Source organism: Dysidea avara, chromosome 10 (assembly GCF_963678975.1).
Source record: "Dysidea avara chromosome 10, odDysAvar1.4, whole genome shotgun sequence".
Taxonomy (NCBI): domain Eukaryota; kingdom Metazoa; phylum Porifera; class Demospongiae; order Dictyoceratida; family Dysideidae; genus Dysidea; species Dysidea avara.
Window position 1 is genome coordinate 30,582,707 of NC_089281.1, and position 20,524 is coordinate 30,603,230.

The 20,524-nt window shown below is 38.2% G+C and overlaps 1 protein-coding gene across 2 annotated transcripts in view; it reads left to right on the top strand.

The window, feature by feature from the left end:
• LOC136269401 (BLOC-3 complex member HPS1-like) overlaps positions 1-20,524 on the top strand; it is a 150,460-nt gene that overhangs the window by 100,491 nt on the left and 29,445 nt on the right. For both annotated transcript variants that reach the window (XM_066064952.1, XM_066064951.1), the window contains exons 14-16: positions 3,421-3,560; positions 8,726-8,759; positions 13,910-14,043. In XM_066064952.1, coding sequence (XP_065921024.1) covers positions 3,421-3,560; positions 8,726-8,759; positions 13,910-14,043 — 308 coding nt within the window. The remainder of the gene's footprint in view (positions 1-3,420; positions 3,561-8,725; positions 8,760-13,909; positions 14,044-20,524) is intronic.

Genomic DNA, 20,524 nt, shown 5'->3' on the forward strand with positions numbered 1-20,524 from the left:
ACGAGGTCGAGGTTACAGATCCGCCATTGTATCACGTGATCAAGAGCATGCATATATACACACAAAAAAAACCTAATACTTAATGCAACAAAGGAAAAGTTACTAAGTTACTAAATAACTACAACAACTAACATTTGTTCTCCATGACAATACTGTAATGGTGAAGAGATTTATGAGGTGGAGGCTGGTTAGTAACATATAGGTCAAGGTCACGCAGTAGGACTCAGTGAGCACAAGTGGGTAACTTCTGCTGTACATGAATAATATAAATATTAATGTAAAAAAATGAACAAAACAGCAAATTTCAGAGTTGTTTAAAGTACACTTACGGAGAATAGATCTACTAGTGAGTATCTTTTTACTTGATACTTACTAGTGGACCTATTCTCCATACAAAGAACCACCAAAGGGTTGTTTTGAGTTGAAGGGTACTTTCCCAAGGTGATTTTAGGTCTCAAGGGGGTATGTGCATTCTATTAGGATTATTGTGAAAAGCATGGGCATAGTTCATGATAATATTAGAGTCGCTGAAGAATGATATGTGGTTGTGATTCCATTGGCCAGTAAAAAGCTAGAGGCTAAAGTGTGTAACTTTCATTTTACACCAGATGTGGTTTGTGGGTCATACACTTAACTTTTTTTGATTTTATGTACTGTTGCTTGTACTGTCTCACATAAAAAAATGAATGAAATCCCATCCAAAATTCTTAAATGTTAAAAGCACTTGACTGGCAGACTCCTGTAAGCGTTCGAGCGTTAATCGGATGGCTGCAGGTTCGAGGCTGCCCAGGTCCAGTCATGGATTTTTCTTCTTTCTCCTACTTTTCAAACATTCTTAATGAAGTTAGTATAAACATCTTAGGCCATTATAAGGCCTTCTGGTATACAGGCTCTGCCTTTACCAAGTACTTTAATCATAATTATAAAAGTACAAGTTACTGATAATGACAGTGTCTAAAAGAGTTGATTTCTGCTACTGCATAACATGATAATACAACCAACTAATTTAGGAGTAGATCTTTAATTGTTGACTTTGTATATTTAGTTTTGCTAGGTGATACTTTGTAACTCCTTTAGTTCAAAGGCCTTAGGAATGCAATCAGTATGTTGCACCACCACTGGATGCTGTGGATGCCCATAGAAATGTATTGAAGCTATTGGGAAAACCTAACCAGAGTGTAAAGCTCCTGTTACTGACAAAGTATATGGTACATTTCAATTTTCTGTACACAGAAAGAACTATATTGATTTCTTTCTCTTTTTGTGGTTATTCGCTGTGCATAGGATGAAAAATGCCTAGGCCGTAAAGTTAGTAATGTTACCAAACAAGGCCTACCATAGCTGATAATCATAAGTTCAGAATCAAACACAGGTGGCCTAATTATTTCGTGGACTGGACTGACGGACTGAACTGGAAACAGATTTTACACAATAATCCAGGCATTATCCATCTCTTGTAATGCTTAAGACGCCACTATCGAGCTACAACTGTTAGTACTGCTCTTCCTCACAAGTCATGAAAGTAACGCATGCACTAATTAATCGTAATACACTTACGATGCAGGTGCACTAGCAGTGATAAAACGTGGTCGAGGCTATTGTTGTAGTGTAAATGTTTTCCTTTGTTGCTTTAACGCAACTGTAGTGATGAGCCAGTAATTATTCCTAGCAGGTAGCTATAGGTGGCATCTGCAAGGTGATCGTGGGGCTATGCAAATAAACTGGTTCATCACTACAGCCCCAACACTAGTGCTAAGTACTGAAGCAACAAAAAGGGAAACACCTATGCTACAACAATAGTCTCTATCACTTTTTATCACTGCTAGTACATGTGTATCGTAGGTGTATTCTAATTAATTAGTGCATGCACTATTATGACTTGTGAGGAAGAGCAGTGCCAACAGCTGTAGCTCGATAGTGGCATCTCCTGTGTTGCAAGAGATGGATAATGCCTGGATTATTGTGTAAAAGCTGTTTTCAGCTCAGTCTGCGAGTCCAGTCCATGAAATACGTTATGCCAACACAGGTACGATTCTAAGACAATTTAACCTGAAAACCAGTCAGCGTTTTGAAATTGGAAAAAAAAAATTATGATGTTGTCTAATAGAACAGTCTAAGCTAAGATCACCAGGGGATTACAATGTATAGTAGTTTCTAGTGGTTGAACCTCTTACTTTTGTGATGAAATCACACAAAGTTGATTCTTCAGCATTTTCAGCTGTGTTATGCACCTTAAAAATAATTATAGTTTTAGGGTGCTGAAGTTTTGTGACTGCTTTTTTAAGACTTAAAATCTTACTGCCAATATCTGGAATGGTGAAATTCAACTGTGATGAAACAATGTTGTGGGGTAATATTTGCCCATTGTTACCTACCATGCTACATCAGAGTGAAACCTAAGGGTTTACATGGCTATATACGACCTTGTATAGAAGAAAATTTTCTAGAACTGCCCCTGGTCAAGTAACCTTAACAATAGCCTTTGATTGTGAATCACTTTGAAAAAAAGTGCTGAATCAACATGACAGGTTAACCAATTAGCAGCATGATTAATAGGCCCAGATACATTATCCAGGTGATTCTAATGCTTATGGTATAAAATTGCAGTTGGCAAAAATTTATGTTTACAAAATGCTCTCACTGAAAATTTGGTGGTGTACCGTTGCACACGAGGTTTTATGTGGTGTAAGCTGACAGAAGGATGAAGCCCCTTTTTTGTACTGAAATATTTATCTTAGGATTCAGTCACTGTATGCATCAGTCTGGCCAGGTTGCTTTCACGATTGAAACTGGGTCAAGTCATCTGGGTCTGATCTGCTCAAAGAATATCCTGGTCCTGCTGCAGTCCAGTTTCTTTTATGGGCCACACCCACTTATCAGGAATATGTGTTTCTGTCTAGGCATATGTAGAGTCTTAACTATTTATCAATGGCTGTGCATGAATCCATGTCTGTTGCTGTCTGCAAGCTTACGTGGAGCCACGCCCATTAATCGAGTATGAATTCTAGTCTAGTCTTACAGCAGGCAGCTTCTCTGATAAGCCATACCCATTTGCAAGTGTGGAACCATGTTTATCCATGAAGCCACACTTGAACTTACCTCAACAACTGTTATCGAAAGCTTGAACAGAAGGTGTGAAAATAATATTGACAAATTTTTAATTTGGCAGTTTGGCGATGAATCACCAATTCACCAAATTTAGTTTACCAAATTTTATTGTTATATGGTATACATCTGGTAAACTAGGAAAACCAGCAGCCGTTTGTGTACTTTGTCTCCAGTGAGTATTATTATTAGGGATTCCGAACTTTACTGGCTTATAATTCTCCACTGATTCAGTGTATTTACAAACACCTCAGGGCATAGAAATCAATGTAGTTTCAGTGCTGCCATTTCATATATATATATTGTATATCTTAGTCAAATTCAGCACAACTTGCTGGGATAGTGTGTCAAACACTCAACCTGTTCAACAGTTTCTTGTTTCCTGAGAAGAGGTCATCGTCCTCCCAATCTGGTACAGGCAAAGCATTGTTTGACCAACTGGAAGACAATATAAAGTGAGTAATGGTGTATCATACAGTGCAATAGTACTGTATAGTAGGGACCACAAAGGTGTGGGGTGTGGCCCATGAAAATACGTCAAACAAAAACCGGTATCACTTTTCCCAGACGACAATGAGGCAGTACTGGTTAGGTAAAACTAAACCCAAACAAGCCTTCAGATTGACCTGAAATGCTTTCAACAAGTTGCTGCGGAAATTAAAAAAAAATTATTTAATGGAATTTTCTAGTGACTGACTGACTGACTGACTGACTGACTGACTGACTGACTGACTGACTGACTGACTGACTGACTGACTGACTGACTGACTGACTGACTGACTGACTGACTGACTGACTGACTGACTGACTGACTGACTGACTGACTGACTGACTGACTGACTGACTGACTGACTGACTGACTGACTGACTGACTGACTGACTGACTGACTGACTGACTGACTGACTGACTGACTGACTGACTGACCGATGCCTTCAGATGAGCGTAGCTCGATAATGACTAAGGCTACAGGCTTGATTTTTTCACTGTTTGACGTTGCTTTGGCCTGGGTGGTGCCTTTTGGCATACCTCAGTATGTACAAAGCATTCTTCATGGGCTTACCAGTGTACACCTTTGTGTCTCATTCATCTTTGCTTACAGCGAAAAGTGTTGATTTGGCAGTAGCATGTGATGGCTTTCCTTCGTAACAGAAATTGTCCGTATTTTTTATAGTGGCTACTTTGTATGCAGAGGTGCTTATCGAACAGTTCTTGATTCGTACTGCTGTGTAACGGGTTGAACATAGCCGACAATGAAACATAATGGATACTTCACTCTTCAGATGATGATAATAATAATAATAATATAACTGGGGCGCGCGGCACCATTTGTTTCTTTTGATGCGGTATGCGTGAATTGCAGAGGTGCTTTTTGAACAGTTCTTGATTTGTAATGTTGTGTAACAGGTTGAGCATAGTTGACAACAAAGTGTAATGGATACTTCACTTTTCAGGAGATAATTGATATACCTGGGGTGCATGGCGCCTTTTCTTACTTTTGATGCAGTATGCGTGGATTCACCAGTCATAATAATTATTTACAAAACAGTTAACAAATAAGCACACAAAAAATTGGAATTTTCAACTAGAGGACACACAGTAGGGATTTCATTGTGTTTGCTATAATTACATTGACTGCAAAAAACCAGCTGCTCATCACAAGGTGAATCATTTTCGCCATGTAGAATACCACTTGAGATACTAGAGAGTAGAGCTGGGCAATATACGGGTATTGTTAGTAATCTGTGATATTTAAGCCATACCGCGGTTTTGATACCGCCTGTTTTTTTGATATCACCATACTGTCTGGGCAGGGTAACTAGAATTCTAGGAAAACGGAAAGCGGAAACGGGAACAACCAGCAGAGAATGCCTGATAAAAAGGTCATCATGCCATTATAAAGGTTGGATTTTATAGCACAATGTATCTTTGCAGCATTGTTGGATTCTTCCGCTAAAATGATCGAAACACTCTAATAGAGCAGTCACTTGTAGTAAAATACTCTAATGGAGCAGTCAAAAATGTTTTATTACCTACCCCACCAGAGACCCACATTGATGGCTGTGAATTGATGGGCTATAGCTGTCATAGATTAGGTATATAGACTAGCTAAGTAATCAACATTGAAAGTTAGCTACTCCCTTAAAACCATAAATTTATACCAATATAGCATATAATTAAAAGTTTGCAAAAGGATTCTAATTAACTGACAGTACCTGCATATAGATGAGGAAAGTTGTACCTGCAACCTCAGGAAAATGTCACACGATGGGCATGTGGCAGCTGAAGTATGTGTAGGTGCATGGTTCCAATGAAGAGACTAAGGACAATATGAGCAGTCATGGGGACTCCTCTTGGAGCTACTTTAGCTTGACAAGCATACCAGTGCTTGCATACATACTCCCATCATATGACTTCTTATCTGGAAACAGTATAGGTGCAGTTTTCGAAGCCTATAATAGGCACAGCCAGTTAACTAGAGTACTTTTTGAATCTCAGTTTTCATATCAGTATTATTTTAATGTTTAATAGTTGAATATTTATGGTTTCAAAGGAGTAGCTAATTGATGACTTAACTAGCCTATGTACCTAATCAATGACAGTTATAGCACATCAATTCACAGGCCATCAATGTGGGTTCCTGGTGGGATAGTTAGCAAAACATTTTTGACTGTTCTATTAGAGTATTTAATACAATTGACTGCTCTATTAGAGTGTTTTGATCGTTTTAGCGAAAGGATCCAAACAACGCTGCAAAGAAACATTGTGCTATAAAATTCGACCTGTCCAACCTGTATAATTGTACGATGACCTTTATCAAGCATTTTCCGTGAGTCGTTTCCATTCCTGTCCCGTTTTCCTTGAATTCTACTTACCCGTCTGGACACTATGGCCTCCCGTGGGTTTGTTTCATCCCATATTTAGAAGGTAACCAGACATGTGACAATGTTTGTAGGCAGGTGCTGATGTAGTCAGCTAACCAAACTATGTAAACAAGTTTGTTTGTGGTAATTTGTACCTGAGGTTTGCTGAGCTACCATGGGTATTTGATGCTTTTATTGAGGTGAATGGCAGGTACTTTAATACCAATGGCTTTACCATTAATACCGTGATATTAAGTAATACCGTGATATTTAGTAACACCGTGATACTTTTTATGGAAGGTATATTGTTTGCTATTTTTCAATACTGCCCAGCACTAGAGTAATTAAAGCTGGTTATATGTAAAGCCATTAGCTGTCTATCAAGTTAATTAGCATGTTCGCGAGTGATCACACCCATCGCCAATGGTGAAGCACAGTTGCGAATATTGCTGAAGAAGCCGTAGCAGTAGAATTATCACCTTATAAAGAGTTTTTTACAGCAGCTGTACTTCAACAAGATCATGGAGCAGCTGCTACATCTGGTCTCTGTGTTTACTGCAGCTGCCACATCTGGTCTCTGTGTTTACTGCAGCTGCCACATCTGGTCTCTGTGTTTACTGCAGCTGCCAATCTTGTTACGGATGAATTCTTGAGCAAACGTGACAAATTCTAATGCAAAAACGACTGAATCAATTGTAAAATAAACGAAATCAATTGCAAAACCGATGAATTCAATTGCAAATGGGACAAATTTTACTGCAAAGGTGACAAACTCTACTACAAATGGGATGAAGTCAATTGCAAAGGTGATGAATTCAATTGAAAAAACCTGTGATGTCATGCACTATACTTTTTATCGACATGCCATGGTCCCTATTCTAGTTGAAAATTCCAAAAAAATTTGTGTACTTGTAGTATTGAGGACAATATGAAGTGAGTAATGGTGGATAGTATAGTGTAGTTGAGGGCAATATGAAGTGAGTAATGGTATATAGTATAGTGTAATTGAGGACAACATGAAGTGAGTTTTGGTATATAGTTTAGTGTAATTGAGGTGAGTAATGGTATATAGTATAGTGTAATTGAGGACAATATGAAGTGAGTAATGGTATATAGTATAGTGTAATTGAGGACAATATGAAGTGAGTTATGGTATATAGTATAGTGTAATTGAGGACAATATGAAGTGAAGTGAGTAATGGTGTAATTGAGGACAATATGAAGTGAGTAATGGTGTATACACCATTACTCACTTCATATTGTCCTCAACTACACTACTATACACCATTACTCACTTCATATTGTCCTCAACTACACTACTATACACCATTACTCACTTCATATTGTCCTCAACTACACTACTATACACCATTACTCACTTCATATTGTCCTCAACTACACTACTATACACCATTACTCACTTCATATTGTCCTCAACTACACTACTATACACCATTACTCACTTCATATTGTCCTCAACTACATTACTATACACCATTACTCACTTCATATTGTCCTCAACTACACTACTATATACCATTACTCACTTCATATTGTCCTCAATTACACTATACTATATACACCATTACTCACTCCATATTGTCCTCAACTACACTACTATACACCACTACTCACTTCATATTGTCCTCAACTACACTACTATACACCATTACTCACTTCATATTGTCCTCAACTACACTACTATATACCATTACTACACTACTATATACCATTACATTTTATAGTATAGTGTAATTGAGGACAATATGAAGTGAGTAATGGTGTACAGTAGTGTAGTATGAACAGAATATGAAGTGAGTGATTAGGACTGTATTCTAGAAAATGTGACAGTCCTGTTCATGTTGAATGTGTCAATACATACGGAGCAGGATGGAGATCCTTATGTGTTCCATACAATCCTGATTGTTGTTTTTTTTTGTTTCTTTTTTTTGACTCTTATATAGTCCTAAGGTGAAGTCTAATGTATAACATATATCCATAAGTATTATATTATAGCCTCATTCTACCAAGTGTCCATAGTAGCAATTTAAGACATTGTGTAAAACCAGCTGTAATTCTACAAGTGTCATTTTTGTGAATCTTATGAAGTTATTATTGTTATTATTCAACCCTTATAACAGTGTGTCTGTGTTTAACATGCTGGCTTCTTGTTTCTTTACTTTTTTCAGCAATCTCTATTACCATGTTTTAATTTTTAAAATTATTTTTACTCTAGTTTCTTTACTTTTTATAATCCATTTATGGATAGCCAACATATAGTAAAAGTTGCTCAGTACTAAACATGTTTATCAAGTTAGTCATCATATATAGTAGCTGTTAAGTAGTCAGCTAATATTATCAAAGTTAGCAAACAACAGCTAGTGTATTGTTTCATTACTACTTATCCCCAAAAAGTACTCACATTTTGCTCTATAGCCCTGTGAAAAAAAAGAAAATATGAACAAAATGGCATATTTCAGAAATTAAAAAAAGTAGTTTTATTCTCATATTTTCCAGTGGATCTAAACTTCTTCCAAATTAACTTCTAAGGCTTCTTTTGTGGTTGGAAGAGCTTCCTAAGGTGGTGTTTAGGTGTGTGTTCTATTAGGATTTTGGCAAAAACATAGACGATCTCTATTATGAACCATTGCCGTGGTTCATCATAAATCAGAAGTGGCAGAATGTTTTAGCTTACTAGTACTCCCAACTATACTATACTAGGCATACTTTATGACAATGTGCTAATTTGTTTATACAGGAGAATTGGCGATATGACAAGAAGAGAGATTCAGGTAATTACACTCTGTATATGTACACCTGTGTATTGTATATGTACACCTGTGTATTGTATATGTACACCTGTGTATTGTCTGTGTATTGTATATAGTTGAAGGTTGCTGCCAAAAATTGCATTATTTTTAATTAAACAACTTTTCTGCTGATTGTTTGTCTGACTAATGTACTAACTAACTGACTAACCAACCAACTATCTGACTAACCAACCAACTGACTAACCAACCAACCAACTAACTGACTAACCAACCAACCAACTAACTGACTAACCAACCAACCAACCAACATTGAAACCGGGTCACTACTGCTGACCCGGATGACCCACTGACCCGGATTTGACCCGGATTGACCCGGATTAATTAATACCGAGACGTGTTTCGGCTAGTCTCGAGCGAGCGAATGAGTCTACATTTTGAGCGTTCGATTTGTGTTGAGTAAATATTGCAACTTCAGCCTAGCTGTTGGTTGAAGACCAAAAAAAAGAAAAAAAAATGTCTTCACCTACTGACAATAGCTACCCCTCACCATAGATACCCTCAATTTCGTGCTACATACTACACTTACTAACAAATGAGCATGGCTGAACATATGTTGGTATTGCAATAAGTGGGCGTGGCTCACGAAAGAGCTACGCGATAGCGTTTATAAGTTTCCACGTCGTCAAATGAACAATTTCGTTTCTCACGTGATCCAATCCAGGTCAGACCCGAATAAATTGTAAACCGGGTCAGACCTGGATGACCTGGAGAAAATGTGACCCGTATGACCCGACCCGGTTTCAACGCTGCAACCAACCAACCAACCAACTAACTAACTAACTAACTAACTAACTAACTGACTAACCAACCAACCAACCAACTAACTGACTAACCAACCAACCAACCAACCAACCAACCAACCAACCAACCAACCAACCAACCAACCAACCAACTAACTAACTGACTAACCAACCAACTAACTAACTGACTAACCAACCAACTAACTAACTAACTAACTTACTGACTAATCAACCGACCAACTAACTGACTAACCAACCAACTAACTAACTAACTAACTAACTAACTAACTAACTTACTGACTAACCAACCAACTAACTAACTGTTTAACTAACTTACTGACTAACCAACCAACTAACTAACTGCTTAACCATCATCCAACTAACTAACTGACTAACCAACCAACTAACTAACTGCCTAACCATCCAACTAACTAACTGACTAATCAACCAACCAACTAACTAACTAACTAACTAACCAACCAACCAACCAACTAACTAACTAACCAACTAACTGACTAACCATCCAACTAACTAACTGGCTAACTTACTGACTAATCAACCGACCAACTAACTGACTAACCAACCAACTAACTAACTTACTGACTAATAGGGCTGAGCGATACTGCCATTTTAGTATCACGATCGATACTAAAGCCACTATTCACGATACTGAATAGTTCACGATACTTACAAATAAGTCAATCATAGCTGGTGCTACATAGCATATTGCTCAGCATTCCTGCAGGAAGTCCTTATAGGTGATAGCAAACTAGCCACTTTCATCATTGTTTACAGTAACAGTTATTGTAACACATGCTTTGAGGTTGTTATGGTGTTCACACCTCTCTGCAGGGGAAACCAGATGGGTGGACTTAATCATTTACAAGGATTCTTAGCCTAGTACTGCATAACAAATGGATTTTCAATGACAACAATGTACAGGCATGGTATCACGATAGTTAATAACAAAATATCGCGATATCGATACTTTCAAAATATCGCGATATATCGCTAAAACGGTAGTATCGCTCAGCCCTACTGACTAACCAACCAACTAACTAACTGTTTAACTAACTTACTGACTAACCAACCAACTAACTAACTGTTTAACTAACTAACTGACTAACCAACCAACCAACTAACTGTTTAACTAACTAACTGACTAACCAACCAACTAACTAACTGTTTAACTAACTAACTGACTAACCAACCAACCAACCAACCAACTAACTAACTAACTAACTAACTAACTAACTAACTAACTAACTAACTAACTAACTAACTAACTAACTAACTAACTAACTAACTAACTAACTAACTAACTGACTAACCAACCAACTAACTAACTGACTAACCAACCAACTAACTAAGTAACTAACTTACTGACTAACCAACCAACCAACCAACTAACTTACTGACTAATCAACCGACCAACTAACTAACTAACTTACTGACTAACCAACCAACTAACTAACTGTTTAACTAACTTACTGACTAACCAACCAACTAACTAACTGCCTAACCATCCAACTAACTAACTGACTAATCAACCAACTAACTAACTAACTGACTAACTAACCAACCAACCAACCAACTAACTGACTAACCAACCAACCAACTAACTGACTAACCATCCAACCAACCAACCAACCAACTAACTTACTGACTAAACAACCAACCAACTAACTGACTAACCAACCAACTAACTAACTAACTTACTGACTAACCAACCAACTAACTAACTGTTTAACTAACTTACTGACTAACCAACCAACTAACTAACTGCCTAACCATCCAACTAACTAACTGACTAATCAACCAACTAACTAACTAACTAACTTACTGACTAACTAACCAACCAACCAACCAACTTACTGACTAACCAACCAACCAACTGACTAACCATCCAACTAACTATCTGACTAATCAACCAATTAACTAACTGACTAATCAACCAACTAATTAACTAACTGACTAACTAACCAACTAACTAACTAACTAACTAACTGACTAACTAACTAACCAACCAACCAACTAACTAACTAACTAATTGACTAATCAACCAACCAACCAACCAACCAACTAATTGACTGACTAACCAACCAACTAACTAACTGACTAACTAACTAACTGACCAATCAACCAACTAACTAATTGACTAACCAACTAACTGACTAACCAACTAACCAACAAACAAACTGACTAACAAACCCAACCAACTATTTAACTAATCCACTAACTGGATAACTGTTGCTTTCAAGCAAGAGTAACTCAACAATGGGTAATGTTTTGGGCTTGATTTTTGCATTGTTAGATGATGTTTTGGGTTGTTTTTTTTTTAGTGCATTATGTGAGATATACAGATATACGTAGTGCATTCACTATGAACTTAACTTTGTTGTTATTTGTAATTGCTTCTAGTGTACAAAGTGTGGATTTATGAACAATCTTAAAGTGTGTTTGCTATTGCTTGCAGCAAAGCTCATTTCACACCACATGCCTGCTAGTGCTTAGTGATATTGAGGTTTAATTAATTGTGGTGTGCTGGTATTTAGTTACCTGAGTATTGCATATGAAGTGGGGTATGTATCTCAAAAGCAGCTCAGTGTGGGTGGGCAGGGGTAGGTATAAATGGTGGACTCAGGGACAGGGATTCATGTTTTTTAGGAATTTTTTACATATCTTTTCATGTTGCTAAATTGGCTTTCTCAAAAAGTATTGATAGGCGTTCAAAATTTTGAGTGATTAAACTATAACCTTAAATGTATAGCCCAGCTGAGGTTGGGGCAGTGAACAATTCTTATGTGTTTATGCCGGGTGGTAGGGGGCTTTATTTACTATCTTCGTGAAGGCTTATGTTGCTTTTCTTCAATAATGTAAAAAGAAATAATAAAAAAAAATTTTTTTCTTTGTGACTGATGAACCTATGCATACTGCAGAATGGCACCAGACATTTTAATAAAAACAAATTGTATATGTATAGCTTGGCTATTAATTACTGAATACAAAGTGGCCATTTTGCTTTGTTTTCAGGTGCGTATGTTCTATCTGTTACACAGTACAACAAATAAAGGATATATGAGAAATGCCTCTGCAATCAATCCAGTCACTACAGAAATTGTGGACAGTTTCTGTTATAATTGTGATTCTAACAGCCCATTTACACTAGCCATCTAGTTCGAACTAACTCGAATTAGAGCGATTTCCAAGTCAGTGTAAACGTGTACTGTATCAAACCGAACCGTGTCGAACTGCTCTGAAATGGACCTGCCAGGGATGTGGGTCTGGTTCGAACTAGTTCGCTCTACTCACCTGGTATAAACAGTTGCGAACCTGCAGTTCGATTTGGCTCTAATAAGCGGAATAAAGATACGGAGAAATACAGCTAAAATGGCGACTGAAAAGACGAAATGAAGCAACAGCGAAGTACTTAGGGGACGATATGGAAGGACAGCATCAAGAACAACAAAAGGACTCGATTACAAACAGGTACGCGTGTGAATGAACAGTTAACCAACTCCATAGAATTGAGAGTATGTCGCCAACACTGAAAACTTTATCGTGCCTACTGTAATGTAAACAGGCTATAAAAAACCATTCCTTGCTACCTGCGAATCAACACCTATAAACAGGCTGTAAGAAACCATTCCTTGCAACCAGCGAATCAACACCTATGCGGCAGTGGAGAAAGAAATGGGACACAAAGGAGGACAATGTATCCATTGTAGCTTGAAAAGGCACATCTCTGGCCTAAATGATGGTGATCAGTGAAGAATTCAAGCCTGTAGTGTCACCTGCAGTTAATCAGTCAGTAGAAAAGTTATTTAAATAGAAAATTTCCATAGAAACTTGTTGGAAAGGCGAGTTTGGAATTGTCCTGAAGGCATTTTATCCTTAACCAATACTGCCCGGCTCTCTGCCCAGCTGTTGTGAAGAAAAAATGAGGCTGTTTTTTTGGTGATATTTTGGGCAGGAAATCCCAAATCTTCATTATCCAAACCCTACTGTATGGTATCGCAGACCAATAGTGCCTGCTACAGATGCTGATAAAATTTCCATAATAATTACTACGTGGAGACGAGTACTTATAATTAAGTAAATTGGCCACTTCACTTTCCATTAATTAGTGTTTGGGGAGTGCATTTTGTCATACAGATTATTGCTTAATTATTCTGGTGCATTTTTCCTTTGATGCAGTGTATAGAAACTCCATACTAAAAAGCCAGGCTGCTAGGTCTGCCAGGGGGTACTACCTTACATTTCATCTTTATGTGGTGATCCCCTTATTTATTGTTGTGATCCATATGTAAAATTCTTAACTTTTTATTATATTCAATACTTTGGCTGTCTGTCACATGCATGTTGTTGCAGGAAACAGAGAATCGTTTCCTGGAGCAGTCACATTCCAATGTTCAGAACAACTGGGCTAATGTGAAAACTGCTGGACTGCAGGCAGTTCTGGAGGACTCCAGGAAAGATGTCGAGGAGTCACAGCAGAGAACCAGGTAGATACTATCTCTGACTGCTAGAGTAAACTAGAGTAAAGGAATTGTGCAGACACACTGTGATGCTAATCATGTCTATGTAAATTTATTTTAGTTAGTAGTTATGTGTGTAACAGCTTTAAAAATTGGAAAACTATCCAAGTATGTATTCTTGACTGTAAAAAGATTTTATGAGTAAAAGAGGTGTTTAAATTAGTGGCATAGCCAAATCAATTGATGTAAAGGCAAATTTGAAGTACAGTGGATCCTCTGTTCTCCGAATCCCAATGTGTTTCAGGCAATGATAAAAATGTTGTGAACTGTTCGGATAACTGAAGCCCATATGTTTCAGGGCTTGAAATAATGTTCGACAATCATATTGACTGGTTAATTTTATTGTTGTCGGGACATTGTGGCTGGATAAATCAGACAGACTGCTGGAGAGCTGCCTTACAAAAGCAGTATTTGTTTAAGCTGTTTGTTTATGGTTTGTGGCCACAAGCTTTACCTCAAGCCAAAACAGTGAGGTTTGAACACCAGCCTCCTTGTAATTGTCAGCTATGAATGTGCAAAATGTATTTAAAACCATGTTATCCAGTGTTACCTTTGACTTGTGGGATGCATGAAGTTTCATTTAATAGCTTAAAGACTATTGCACTTGACTAGTACATTATTTTATGACATGGTTACATTACTTTTGGCATAACTACATCTTGAGTATTGAAAGCTTAAAGCTGGTTACCAGTACATTTTTATGTTTTAGCAGGACAACATCTGTGTTGTACTGGCAGTTTGATAGTACACTCAAAAAATTAGCGGGAGCCCTGACGTTTATATACGGAGCTCTGTTGAAACATTTTAATAGAACATACACTTGTTCTCAAAATACTCTAATTGAAAAGTCATTTCCAATTTTGGAAAAATGAGGGTACTAATAAATGAGGGTCGGATAGCTGAGGGTCTACTGTACCCAAGGGTAATTGCAGCATGGTAAAACTCTTTTTACATGTACTTGTGGTAATAAGTTATAGTTATATCCCGGTACGAGGGTGATATCATTGTTATTACACGAGTCCGAGGCGGAGCCGAGGATGAGTGTAATAACAATGATATCATCCGAGTATACGGGATATAACTATTTTATATCCCAGTGCGTGGGAGTGCGCAGAAGTTTACGGATAGTAAATTAAGTTCCGGTTTGAGTTCCTGTCACTGTGCTCAAGATTTCGTCCGAATTGTGTGGAGATTCTACTTCGTATCTACAAGAGAGACCTTACATACTGCCTACAAACTGTAGTGAAGGACGGTGTTACGAAGCAGCGGTTCCAGGTACGATTCGCCTTCGTCAGAAATTGGTATGGTGGTGTCGCGTGGTGTGCAAGAGAAAAATAAAGACCAACAAGTGGCTACCATAGTCCGAGATAGAACGATGAAGCTAGAGGAAGTTAGTTCTTCACCATAGTGATCATTGGGAGTGATTGCTGGAGCGAAAATTGTCACGGACTATTCTTGACATTTGTTAAACTATCGTATTGGTAACTTGTAGTGTTATTGTGTAAAGGATTAACAGTTTTCTTGTAAGATTTAGCTAGTTTTAAGTGCTGTATTGGTGTGTTTTGTATCAATATTTCCTTATTTGGCTCTTTGTTCCATTGGTAAACAATGCCATTCGTGGTTATTATGATGTCACGAAAGAGACTGAGTGGCTCCGCAACAGGGTGATAAGTTAGTTATCACTGGGTGATAACTAATATATCGTACAGTAGCAGCGCCGCTCTGTCTAGCTGTATGGTAGTTATAACCCAGTGCAGCGCTTTGATACTCCCACGCACTGGGATGTAACCACATATATAGTATAGAGTTGCGAACCGGTATTAAAAAACCGGTTATATACCGGTTACAGTGGAATTTAGCAGGTTATTATGTTCAAGAAATTACAACCGGTATTCAGTTGTAATATGCACATGCACATGCACATGCGCATGCGCATACATCAACTTCTGCTTTAATAATTATTGATACTGTTATAACCTACGAGTGACAAATGGATGATAGCGGAGATTCAGATGAAGAAAGACATAGTTCACCGCTCGATATAGTAACGCCAGACTCTCACAAAGCTCCCGTGTGGATGCATTTTGGATTTTGCAGAGATGATTCGTCTGGGAGGATAATTATTGGAAGTAAAGCGGTCTGCAAGCTGTGTAAGAAGGAAGTAGCACGCTCGGGTGGGACTACTAATTTAATAAATCATTTGCGGATTCATCATCGTGCTGAATTTGAAGTACTCATGGAGGGCGATGAAGCAGGTAGTTCAGGACAGCAGAAGATTGACGCCTACTATCAGAAGCCAACTGTAAACCTATTGGTACCCGGTTCAAAACGAGCACAAGAATTAATTGGAGCAGTGGTAGAGTTTATCGTGCGTGATCTACGTCCAGTTCGTGTCGTTGATTGTTCAGGTTTCCTTCACCTCATGAAAGTCGCAGAACCCAGGTATGTAGTACCTTGTCGTCGTACGGTCACCAATTACATAGATAAACAGTACATAGCTCTAAGGAATACAGTAGAGCAAGAGCTTAAGGATGTTCAATACCTCGGACTAACTACTGACATGTGGACGTCCAGGGCAAACGATGGCTACATATCCCTTACGGCCCATTATATAACACCAACTTTTCAGATGGTGCATAGAAATCTGCAAAGTTGTCCCTTTCCTGGTAATCATACTGCAATCAATATTGCTGAGCTACTTGGGAAAATGGCAGATAATTGGTGTATAGACATAAGTTCCCAAGTTATAGCTGTGACAACAGACAATGCTAAAAACATAACCAATGCCATAACGGAAGAGCTAATGCTCATAATGATCCCCTGTGCTGGTCATACACTTAACCTCTCAGTCCAGCGTGGACTAGCTGTGCCTGAGCTGTCAACTACCTTAGCAAGGTGTCGCAAAATTGTTGAATACTTTAACCGTTCACGTATTGATAATGAAGAATTAAAAGCTAAACAAAAGCAACTAGAAATTCCACAACATAATCTTATACAAGAAGTAATAACTAGGTGGAACTCTACTTTTGATATGATATCACGATTATGTGAGCAGCAAGCAGCTATTGCTGCAGTACTTCATGTTAAACGTGACCTTCATCACCTAGAACTTTCACCTCGAGAATGGCATAACCTCGAGGATTTGATCAATTTGTTAGGACCATTCAAAAGCTCAACTGAAGTTCTTAGTGGACAAAAGTACCCTACCCTTTCCTGTTTGGCTGCTATCCTATCTGATTTAAACTGTAAACTTGTTGACCAGCCAGGTGAATCATCTGCCCTGAGGGCCATAAAATTGGCTATGAGGAGAGACTTCAATGAAAGGTATCAAAATGAGAATGTACAGGCTTTGATGAACAAAGTTGCATTTTTAGACCCTAGGTTTAAAAATTTTCCTCATTTGTCGACTATGCAATCTCTAACATTACTAGAGAAAGTGTTTCACTTACCGTACAAGAAGAAATGGTTCCGATTTTTGAGGAACTGTCAACTGACTCAGATGATATTGAGATTGTTGACAGTTGTTAAACTGAAACACCTCCTGCTAAAAAGAAAAAAAATTCATCCACTGAGAAAGTTGCTAGGGGACAACTTTGGGGGGCCTAGTAGCAGCACTACAAGTGACAACACCACTGAAGATAATGTTCAAGCATAGTTAGCAAGGTACAAAGCTGAACCCCAAGTTGCTTTGGAAGTTAATCCACTTTCATGGTGGAAAGAGCACTGGTCAATATATCCCATTCTTATTAAACTTGCTAGAAAATATCTCTGCCTACCTTGCACATCAGTGCCCTCTGAAAGTCTGTTCAGCATCAGTGGTATTATTGTAAATGAAAGAAGAGCAGCACTTGATCCCTGTAATGTGGATAAACTTGTATTTTTGAACAGTAACTTGAAACCAATCCACCTTGCAGCCACATATGCCAGGAAGAAGAAACACTGTCAATGTGACGATTGTGTTGACCAGCTGCAGTGACTGCAAATCTACAGTAGATTCCAGTGTTTTGACACTTTATAGTTACTTTTCATTCTTGTAACAGTAATCACTTACTAGTAATCTATAGTATTGAAGTATTCTTCTTGTAACCAGTAGTGCACTAAGTGCAGGAGCAGTACACTGTACGTTTTTGACTGGCTCCAGTTTTTTTTGACTTGTAACTTAGTGTATTAGTGTCTCAGTTATTGTAACAATGTTAAAAATATTATGACAATGTTAAAAATATTTCAAAGTGTATGTGAAAGGCATGCATGTACTGAGTTGGCTTCTCTGGCACCTCCCTAAAATTTAGCCCAAGGTGTACATCAAAGTGTGAAGAAGCCATAGTGGCAATAACCGGTCAATAACCGGTTTGTTTACAGTCTGCAGGTTCACAACACTAATATAGTAAGTGGTGAACCTACTCATGTTAATTGCACAAGGACAAAAGTACCATGTTCTGAAGCTCGTTTGTACTAGTGGAATGTGTTTGCAGGGACAATTATAATTATTCTGAAGTGGTCTGACACTGTCAGTCCATACCAAAAATTGATCTGACATCTTATCTTGATGGTCAGACATGATAGGGGAGGCACATATTCGCATGCCTTTTCTAGGGGGGTCTGGGGGCATGCCCCCCAGGAAAGTTTTGAAAATGAGTACTGATATTATTAATAACAAGTCAGTCATTTTCATACAGTCATACAGCTGGATCCAGCACACTATTCCTGTTCTCAAGTTCTATAATTGCAGGGTATTTGGCAAGTGAGATGCTTTCCTTAGCCACCATAATAGCAAATGTCAAACCTTTTCGCTTAATGCTACAGATGAGCCACTTTTTCTTACCTGTTCATCCTTCAGTTTCGACATAGCAGCCTTGTGTGCATCTGGTACTTGTGGCATGGTCAATCACATTACTTAGGATGAGCCAGTAGGGGAGAAGTTCCTTTGCGAGTGTGTGTGTTGTGTAGTCCCTCTCAAGCTCACAGCATAGCCATGTCATTGTCTGGTGAGGTACTTCATTTCCCTCTTCCACTTGTCAGAAGTAGCCCTTGAGAGTCTTTCATTGAACTTGCAGATGATTCTGTTGCAGAGAAACTGTGCTTCCTACTTGCCATCTCATTATAATGATAAGAGATTTACGCATTAGAGTACAAGAAAAAACAGAAAATGCCAGACACCTTTCTTTAAGGCTTCATAAAGAAGTGATTGATTGTTATTACAGTGGTTAAACAGCCTTCCCAAGTAGCCCAATGAATAAACTTAAGAGTTGATATGATGGTTTTGGCTAATAAAGTTAGGAAAGTCTGCCTACACAAGCCAAGACTAATGACCAGACAATGATGACCGATCAAATAGCTTAATGGGCTGCCAAACAGTTCAGTTAGCCTGACAAATGTTCCGTTATAATTGTCTCTGTGTTTGGTCTAAATCACTGTGCAGTAGTAGCCTAGTACCTTATGTAATAGTTATATCATAGCCATGAGAGGCTTGCCTGGTACCTATTTCCAAGCCTGAGAGCCACAGGATGGCCCAAGGTCGTGAGCATATGTATCAGGCAAATCCCATGGTACAATTACTCTAATGTACAATGAAGCTATGTCACTTCAAAGGCAAATTTGAGGGTAGATATCTTATAAACCCTGGCTGGCCATGGTACATTTAAGGTAAACCATGGCTGGCTATGGCACATTTTAAACGTACCATGGCCTATAGATGTGGGAGCAGTACCGCCAATTTCCTTATATAAAACTCAGGCTGAAATCGATTGTGGGAATTTATTATTGGTTGCATGATGAAAGCCATACGTCCGATTTTGCATTCGACAGCATTCAGATGGAAGCAATTTGTCACCCTTGCCATCCTATGACGTTGGTTTAAGATGTGAACTAGTGCTATAGCATAAATTATTCACAAGCAGTTTGCCACATGTTTGAATATGGACCATGCCCACTTTTCAAGTAACATGAGATAAACACTCAACAGCAAAGCTTACCCTATAAGTGTTTAGTAAATGTTGTAAATAGTCTGTAAAATGATGTAACGGCTTTAAAATACTTGTAAAATTGGTTAATTGAACTATTCCATGATACCCTTAGGACTTGGCCATTCATGTTAACAAACGTAGTAACAACGTTAGTTGCTGCTGTTCCATGATCGAATTTTACAAGGGATGCTCACCTGTAGGTCTTGTTGTTTCAGTGATTACAACTCTGATGTTTGTTGGGACATTCTGTTGGTTAAAAAAGTCCTTAGGTATTTTATAGATTTGCACATAATGTTTGTCATTGTGCAATAGCTGATGGATATTGCTGACAATATCTGACCTCAAACCACCAACTATTTGACACCTAGTGGCCACTTGTGATTCCTGATTGTCAATAAAACAAATTTGACAAAGTTTTGGGGATTTACCTGTTGATGGAACCATACTACCAATACGATGGTATACTTGACCTTGTATTCTAAAGA